The sequence below is a fragment of the Lytechinus pictus genome, chromosome 2, assembly GCF_037042905.1.
Source record: "Lytechinus pictus isolate F3 Inbred chromosome 2, Lp3.0, whole genome shotgun sequence".
Taxonomy (NCBI): Eukaryota; Metazoa; Echinodermata; class Echinoidea; order Temnopleuroida; family Toxopneustidae; genus Lytechinus; species Lytechinus pictus.
In genome coordinates this window covers 42,962,265-42,971,491 of record NC_087246.1, presented here as the reverse complement: position 1 = coordinate 42,971,491, position 9,227 = coordinate 42,962,265, and the positions used below count along the sequence as shown (strand labels likewise).

Below are 9,227 nucleotides of genomic sequence, written 5' to 3'. Positions count from 1 at the left end.
GATAATATTTCATATATGTATACATCATATTGGTAATAATATCATTATGTGAGAAGTGATATTTTTTATTAATAGAGTCAATGGCGACAATAGTCAAATATGACTAATCGCCACTCAAACCAACATAAGAAGAAGAAGATACAGTACACAACATTAACATCACTGCCATCGAAATAGTAAAAACCAAGAAACACGACACCATCATGAAAAGGGAATCTCATTGGATACACAAACTTAAAACATTAAGACCACGTGGTATAAACGCCGACCAATGAACGACCATCTTCACCCTCTTATGAACTCATCCCCGCACACCTGCAGTGGCGTAACAGGCGGGGGGGGGGGGCAGGGGGGCAAGCTGCCCCCCCCCCCCCCCTGGCGTAGCTCACCGGGAAAATTAAAAATAAACGGGAAAAAAAAGGAAGAAAGGGAAAGGGAAAGGAAAGAAAAAAGGGGAAAGGGGAAGGGGAAAGGGAAAGGAAAAGGGAAAAGAAATCTAAGAAAAAACATAAAAAAAGGGAAAACGGAAAGATAACGGGAAAAGGAAGGAAAAAAGAACAAGTGAGAAAGAACAATTCGCCCCGATATACAAATACATTAGCATGATTAGTAAGACAGGGAAATAAATTAAAGATGACAAAAAGGCAAACAAAAGCGGGAAATAAAGGCAGAATGGAATTAGCCAAAATCTAAATTGGAAAATAAAGAATAGGGACAAGATAACGTACACACTCGCGGGCTGCCGAGGATTGAGATAACGAGCGGGAAGAAAAATGGATGGTATATAATGTATGAAAGTCTAAACTCTATCAGAAACTTGCTAAATCTCCAAATGCTCTGTCCAAGAGTCAAGACCCGTGCAGTGGGGGCTCCTCATCTGTAACTTTTAATGGGTTCTATAACGGGCCCCTATATGGACCCTTCCTGCATTAAGCTTTACGTTGAAGCACTGGCGTACCGGGGGGTGGTTCCACAGCCAAGGGGAAATAAAAGAAAATAAGGAGGCAGCGAAATGAGATGAATGAAAAAAAATATATGACATGATATTTGCTATAATGATGTAAAAATCTATCACATGATTAGAATTTCATTTTAACAGGCCATTTTTTTTCTGGCTCGCTTCGCTCGCTGGCGACTTTTTACAAATTTTCCCACATTTGCTATGGTGTGCCCCTCACAATATTTGGATGATTACGATACACAACTGAATTGAATTTATGTGTTGTGTTAAAGCTATGTAAATATACACGCAATTTGATTAAAATAAGTGGCCATCTGTAAGGTTTAAAATGGCTTTGATATCAAGAGGTTCCGGGGCTCTGCCCTGGACCCCACCTATAAAGCACTGTTATATGGATGAGTTTGGACCATGGTCCCCAAAGTTCTACAACCAAACAAAAAAAAAATGAGGAAAGAAAGGAAAGTGTATTATATTTTTCTGAATATCACGTTAAAATCTATCTTCATGTTAGATTCTCATGAAAAGGTGATTTTTTTATCTCGCTCGCTTCGCTCGCTCGGGACCTATATTAAGCTACTTCTTGCCAGAAGCGCCATACTCGGCCCCCTCGAGCATATAGAGCTTCGCCCTGATGCTCACAATCATAACAAAAATCCTGTTCACCGTGGCGTACAAAAAAAGAGAGAAAAAAGGAAAGAGAGGAGGGTGAAATATGATATCATCTTTTTAACATTATGTCAAAATCTATCACAAAATTTGATTTTTGCAATAAAAATGTCAAAAAATTTTGCTCGCTCGCTTATATATATATTTGCCCGATACGCCATATCGCCCCCTCAAAAATTTTGTCTTATAATAATAATAATAATAATAGAGTATTTCTAAAGCGCCAAATCCACATTGATTATGTGCTCAAGGCGCTGCGAAAAGGAAATAAGAGAAAAATTACACAGTACAGGAAGGGACAAAGATAAAAGAATGACAGTCATGACGACATTGCCTGTTCCATGATATGACCGGGAAATTTTGGGCTCTTGCCCCCCCCCCCCCCCCCCTGGTCACCGACCCCTGTTACGCCGCTGCACACCTGACCCACTGAACTAGAAATACGTATTTCTAGTTAAGTGACCTGACCTCACTTCACACTTAACTTTACTGTCAACAAAACACTTACTTACGGACCTTACGGTAACTATATATATTCTATACTTCGTTACACATTGACTCATCATTACCTTATATGAATAACTGGTTATGATTTATGAACTATAATTACTTATCTCCGTTATATATTGCATTGTATTGCATTTACCATTGTTATTAGTAGGCCTATATTTTGTATTTTATATATTGGTTTAGATCCTGATGAAGGGCATGTGCCCAAAAGCTTGATGAAGACTGGTATTGACCTTGCTACAGCCCTCTCCATACTCTTGATATCAAATATAATTATGAAGAAGACCCGTACACGTACATCGCCAAGATTGATCACACTTATATATATATATATATGTACATGTATATGTATATATATGTATATATATATGTATGTATAAGAAGAAGACGTATGTTTAACGTCGAAAATTTGGAATTCAAAATAAACTGTTGGAACTAAGTACAATGCATTACCACTTTGCCTCATTAATATCTTCTATGTCCAACACGCGGAACGTAATATCGTTACTGATGTATATATATATATATATATATATATATATATATATTCAACGAACCACCCATTGTTGCCTACAAAAAAGACAAGAGTTTGAGGGACTTACTCGTTCACTCCAGAATGAAACCACTTGCAGTCAATCAATCCCAGCGGCAAGGAACAACATCTTGCAGGAGACGTAGGTGCAACACGTGCCGTTTTGTTTCTGATTGCACTTTGCTGAAGGGGCCGAATGGCACGTGGGAAATAAGGGAAGATTTTACCTGTACCACCACCAACCTGATTTATGCCATCGTCTGCTCTCGCTGTGACTTGATCTATATCGGGGAAACCAAGCGTAGGATGGCCGACAGAGCTACTGAACACCTAAGGTCCGTTAGACTCAACACTCAAGGTCTTCCTGTGGCCCGTCACTTCAATTTGCCTGGACACACCATAGATGATATGAAGATCTTCGGAATTCTATCTTGCAAAGGAAGTGATGAGGACAGAAAGCTTTTGGAAGAGAAGATTATCCATCGCCTTGGATGTCTCCAACCCAATGGACTCAATGTTTCTTTCCACTCATTTCGTCTGACGTAGATATTTCTTTTCTTCTTCTTTTTCTTTCTTTTTCTTTTTCTTTTACCCACTCTTCCTTTCTTTCCTTTTCTCTTTCCTTTTCTTTTTCCTTCTCTTTTTTCTTTCTTTCTCCCCTATCTCCCTCCTTCTCACCCGCTCTTTCTTTCTTTCTTTCTTTCTCTCTCAATGTTTCTTTCCACTCATTTCGTTTGACGTGGATATTTGTTTTCTTCTTTTTTTATTTTTCTTTTACCTTCTCTTCCTTGTCTTTCTTTCCTGTTCTCTTTCTTTTTCTTTTTTCTTCTCTCTTTTTTTCTTTTTTTCTTTCTTGCTTATCTCCCTCCTTCTCACCCACTCTCTCTTCTTCTTTCTCTCACGCGCTCTCTCTCATTTTCTCTCTATCTACTTCTCCTACTGTCTTCTTTCGTTTCCCCTTTATGACGTATCCTTTTCGTCATCCTTTGTGCGCTTTTGCTCACTGCTTGGATACCGCGCATTTTTATGATGCATTATTTTGACGCAATCTAATAAATTTGTCATAACTTGACAAAGCCCTATGGGCGAAAATTCGTTAAAATATTACTGTCCACGGAGTTTTTATACTTTTCTTTGTTTGAACCTATTTATAATCTCCGAGCAGATCATTTGACTATATATATATATATATACACACATATATATAGGCCTATCCACCTGTAATAGTGTATAAAATGGAACTAATTAATGTGCGTATGACACGCCAAGTGTCCGCCAGTATATTCTGTGCAATTCAAGCAATTCCGTACACAAAATGTGTTTTCATTCAGACGAAAATCATTTCGTCATGACGTATACAAAATTTATTTTATGTCACACGAAATCAATTTCGTCTAGACGAAATGTAATTGCGTCCACAAAGTTTATTTGGCGTGCCATACGAAATGTAATTGCGTCCACAAAGTTTATTTGGCGTGCCATACGAAATGAATTTTGATCAAACGAAATGGCGCACCAAATGTCTGATGGTAAATTCCGTCTAATTCACGCCATTCCGTACACAAAATGTGTTTTTGTTCATATGAAAATAATTTCGTCATGATGCAGTTTTATTTCGTATACGAAATTGTTTTTGTCACACGAAATTTATTTTCGTCGAGACGAAATGAAATTGCGTCCACAAAATTTATTTCGTACATACGAAATTAATTTTTATCTAACGAAATGGCGCCCCAAGTGTCCAATGGAAAATTCCGTACGCAAAATCTGTTTTTTACCCAAACGAAAATCATGATCGTGATATTTGCTGTAAAAGTCTATCAAGTAAAAATGTTGAAAATGAGGATATAAAAAAAAATCTACTCTACAATTTACTAAAAAAGTGCGCTAAGTGAGGGGCGGAGCTTAATAGCGGTCACAAAATGAGCTTGACTAAATCGGGGTGAAATTAGCAGATTGGTTTATTTGATGGCATAATCAATCCTGTTTACTGAAGAATTAAAAAAACAAAAGACAATAATCTAGTGATATTTTTAATTTTGAAATGTGGTACATTTTTTGTCAATTGTTTTCATATTTTTCTGTTTCTATTATTGGAATTTAGTCTTGTCATAATCTGTTATTCTTTTTGTTATTGATCTCTGAATGTATCGCGTCGGTTCATGGTTTCGTTGGCATGCCTACCAAATTGTGCGCGCACTTCAATTGTATGCGCGTATCGAGTGGACCTTCCTAAAAGCAACACTGCCGTCAGACTGCCGTCAGAGTTATTAATAGACAGAGTGACGAAACCGGAAGTGTGCTCTGATTGGTCAGATATTTCATGGAGCCCCAATTAGTTCCCTCTGACATATTTTCTGCGCTTGTGATCTTCTGCTAGGTGCATGCCTCCGGCAATTTCAATCAATTACACGTTTTCTCACATTTCGTGATTAAATACCTCGACACTTTCAACTCATGGATATATTTTCTCGACGCTAATGTGAGTATTTTAAAATTTAAAGGTGTCCTTTTATAGATATATTTTGTGGTATTTTGCATAAATCGATTTCCAAAATAATGTCGAAAAAAGTGTTTAGTAAGGCCAATGTGTTAAAAAAATTTGAATTTAACAATATCAATAACATTAACATAGATCTAACGTTAGGCCTAAAATAACACAGGGAGCTCTCGCAGGCGGGATCTCCCTGGGTTAGGCCTAAAGTAGGAAGGTTAGTAATATTTGTAATCTAACAAGTGAACTGCAGACAGTGCTCGAGTGTATTTACTCTGGACTAGTCTAGGGTCTAATGTTGGTGAATATCTACATTTAAAGTCATTAGATGTAGACCTAGTCTAGGCCTAGATCTAACTAACTATATTTAGAGACTAAAATCCGAGAAAAGAGCTTAGATCGGCATAATCGTGATCTACCTCTCAAGACAGCAGGTGAATCAATCTAGATTCTAGTTAATACAAACTGAAGAAATGATGACACAAAGTGCTTTGGTCTATGTCCTCAACAGCAGTTATGGTGCTAGATCTACATGTACCGGTACAAATATATTTATCAGCGACTGCATATTTATTGCTGCATGTTAAACCCAGCTGTGTTTGGTTTATGGGGATTGTCATGAGTTCATCTAGCTACAAGTTCAGGGCCTCCTGACAGCTAGCACTGTAATTTTATTCACTCCTAGTGTACGTCAGTGTAGTATTCAAAATGTGTTAACATGTGCTTTGACCTTATGACTGTGACAACAATGCTTGCTTGGACTGATGATGGAAATGGCACAGGTCTAATGTGTAGCCACATTGTAGCATCTTCTATCTTCATTATGGATTATCTGCTGGTAATTGTACTTGCTCACTAATTTTGTTATCATAATTGCATGTGTTTTTCAAAGATCATGCAATTAAGGTAATGACCTCAGTGACTACAAGTTTTAAGCATCAACTTTGGAAACAACTAGCTGAACAGAGTTTACTTATTTCAAAGGTGGTTTCTGGTAAGTTATAATCTAATCAACATCTCAGCTGATAATGTTTTAAGACAATTTATCAGGGAATGAAAGTTAACACAATCAGGAAATAATGATTGAAAGTAAAATATATTTTCATTCCCCCTTATAAATGAACAACTTATATTAAAGGAGAATGAAACCCTTGAAACCAGCTGAATCCATATCAAAGAGAAAAATCAAAGAAACATATTGTTGAAAGTTTGAGGAAGATTGAATGAATAATAAGAAAGTTATGAGCATTTGAATATTGAGATCACTAATGCCATGTAGATCCTCCCATTGGCAATGCGACCAAGATCTGTGATGTCACACACGTACAACATCCTCATTGCTTTAGTACTTATTTCACTTATATGCAGGATGAAGTTCAAACCGAGGAAGTCAAGGAGTTTGACCATGAAGAAAGGAAAGTTAGATGATAGGACACACTATACACCGTTGGTGGTGAGGCCATTCCATCGATATCAGATGCCCCTGTCAAGAGCTTAGGACGCTGGTTCACAAAGGAGCTATCTGATAAGAACCAGATAAATGAGATCCGAACAATGGTAGAGGATGGACTTAAGCGTATCGATAAATGTACCCTCCCAAATAATTAAACTCAAGTTGTGGTGCCTAAAGTTCGGTCTCTTTCCAAGGATCATGTGGCCATTGATGATGTACGAGATTGCAATGACGCATGTCGAGAGGATGGAGCAAAGAATCTCAGTGCACATCCGGAAGTGGCTTGGCATCCCTCCATGCACAACAAACATAAGCTTCTATGGCCATTCCACAAAGCTGAAGTTACCCCTGAGCGCTCTTACAGAGGAGTTTAAAGTGAAGAAGGCTCACATGTACTCGACACTTAGGGACTCCAGCGACCAGGTCGTTAGGGGGACTGTGCCAGACATTCGCACAGGACGCAAATGGAATGCCCAGCAAGAAGTTGAGGAAATGGAATCTCGGCTGAGGCACAAGGATATGGTTGGGCCTACACAAACCAATAGAGCAGGGCTAGGCATGAATCCAACCCAGTACTTCTTTAAGGCAAGCACAAAAATGAAGCAGAAGATGGTTTCTGACGAAATCCGTCACAAAGAGGAGGAACGACGTGTCGCTAAAGCAGTTGGCCTTGTGCAGCAGGGAGCTTGGTGTCGATGGGAGTGTGTAGAACCAAGGTCGCTATCCTGGAAAGACATATGGAAAATGGAATCAGGCACACTCAAATTTTTGTTACGAGCAACCTACGACGTTCTTCCTTCTCCTCATAACCTGAAGAAGTGGGCCAAGACTGAGAACGAGAATTGCCATAGATGTGGAAAGAAGGGTTCACTCAGACACATTCTATCAAATTGTCAGGTGTCTCTGGTAGAGGGCCTGTATACATGGAGGCACAATGAGATCTTGAAAGAACTGAGCAATGCCCTAAAGATCTCTATTGAGAAAGCAAACCAGACAAAGCCATTAAAAGCTCCAGCGATGATCTCATTTGTGAAGGCTGGAACAAGTACTGGAGCCAACAGAAAAGCTAGACAACACACAAGTAGGCTCCTTTGTCTAGCAAGAGATTGGCAATTGGTCTCAGACTTGGATGAGCAGATGACCTTTCCCAGTGAGATTGCGACTACCAACATGCGACCAGATATGGTAGTCTGGTCGAAGCAGTCCAAGTCTGTCATCCTCTGTGAACTGACTGTGCCATGGGAGGAGAACATTGAGACGGCCCATGAGTACAAGACGTCAAAATATGCCGGACTTATCCTAGAATGTAAGGAGAGGGGATGGAAGGTAGACTACTACCCAGTAGAGATTGGCTGCAGAGGTTATGCGACAAAGTCTCTCCATTTCTTCCTCTCAAGAATGGGGACAACCAACAGAAGGAAGCTGGCTTTGGACCTAATGGAGATCGCCACAAGGTCCTCAGCCTGGATTTGGAATAAATATAAAGCCAACTTACCAAACAAGCAGCTGGAGGTGGCATCTTGTCTTGATGCTGCTGGCCCGCCTCCTGCCACATAGCCATATCGAGGATAATGGGCCGAAATGGCTGGCAGGAGGACCTCGACTGAGGATCCAGCTGTTCTGGAGGACATTTCTCTGCACAAGGTGTGTTTTGATTATCTCACTTATATTCTCACTTTTATAGAATCTATCACAAGGTGAGGTGTTCTCTTTATGAGAGGACAAGTACTGAGGTTTCACAACATTATATCATTGATGAATCGTTTGTCATATGATTAGAATGAGCAAAAAGAGATGTTTTGGGGTATATTTTCAGTGTCCAAAAGGGGAGAGTTGTTCATCTGTGATATCATAGATCTTGGTTGCGTTGCCAATGGGAGGATCTCCATAGCATTAGTGATCTCGACATTCAAATGCTCATAACTCTTCTATTGCTAGTCCTATTTTACTCAAACTTTTGTTGATCTTATTCTTTGATTTTTCTGCTTTCACAAAAGCTAACTTGCTCCAAGAGTTTCATTCTCCTTTAATATAATTTTTATGTATGATTGGTTTTTGTCTCGCCTGCATAGCAGAGCGAGACTATAGGCGCCGCTTTTCCGACGGCGACGGCGACGGCGGCGGCGGCGGCGGCGGCGGCGTCAACATCAAATCTTAACCTAAGGTTAAGTTTTTGAAATGACATCATAACTTAGAAAGTCTATGGACCTAGTTCATGAAACTTGGACATAAGGTTAATAAAGTATTACTGAACATCCTGCCTGAGTTTCAGATCACATGACCAAGGTCAAAGGTCATTTAGGGTCAATGAACTTTGACCATGTTGGGAGAATTATTTTCAAAATCTTAACCGAAGGTTAAGCTTTTGAAATGACATCATAACTTAGAAAGTATATGGACCTAGTTTATGAAACTTGGACATAAGGTTAATCAAGTAAAAGTGAATATCCTGCTTGAGTTTCAGGTCACGTGACCAAGGTCAGAGGTCATTTAGGGTCAATGAACTTTGGTCAAGTTGGGGGTATTTGTTGAATTACCATCATAACTTTGAAAATTTATGGATCTAGTTCATGAAACTTAAATATTAGGTTAATTAAGTACCACTGAATAT

The 9,227-nt window shown here is 39.1% G+C and overlaps 1 protein-coding gene across 1 annotated transcript; it reads left to right on the top strand.

The window, feature by feature from the left end:
- Positions 1 to 6,844: 6,844 nt before the first annotated feature.
- On the top strand, positions 6,845 to 8,173 carry LOC129279416 (uncharacterized). Its single transcript, XM_054915527.2, has one exon. The coding sequence runs from the start codon at positions 6,845 to 6,847 to the stop codon at positions 8,171 to 8,173; it is 1,329 nt and encodes a 442-aa protein (XP_054771502.2).
- Positions 8,174 to 9,227: the final 1,054 nt, after the last annotated feature.

What these genes read in the sequence shown, in the direction of transcription:
- LOC129279416 (XM_054915527.2), top strand. Translation starts at nt 6,845, where the DNA reads ATGACGCATGTCGAGAGGATGGAGCAAAGAATCTCAGTGCACATCCGG.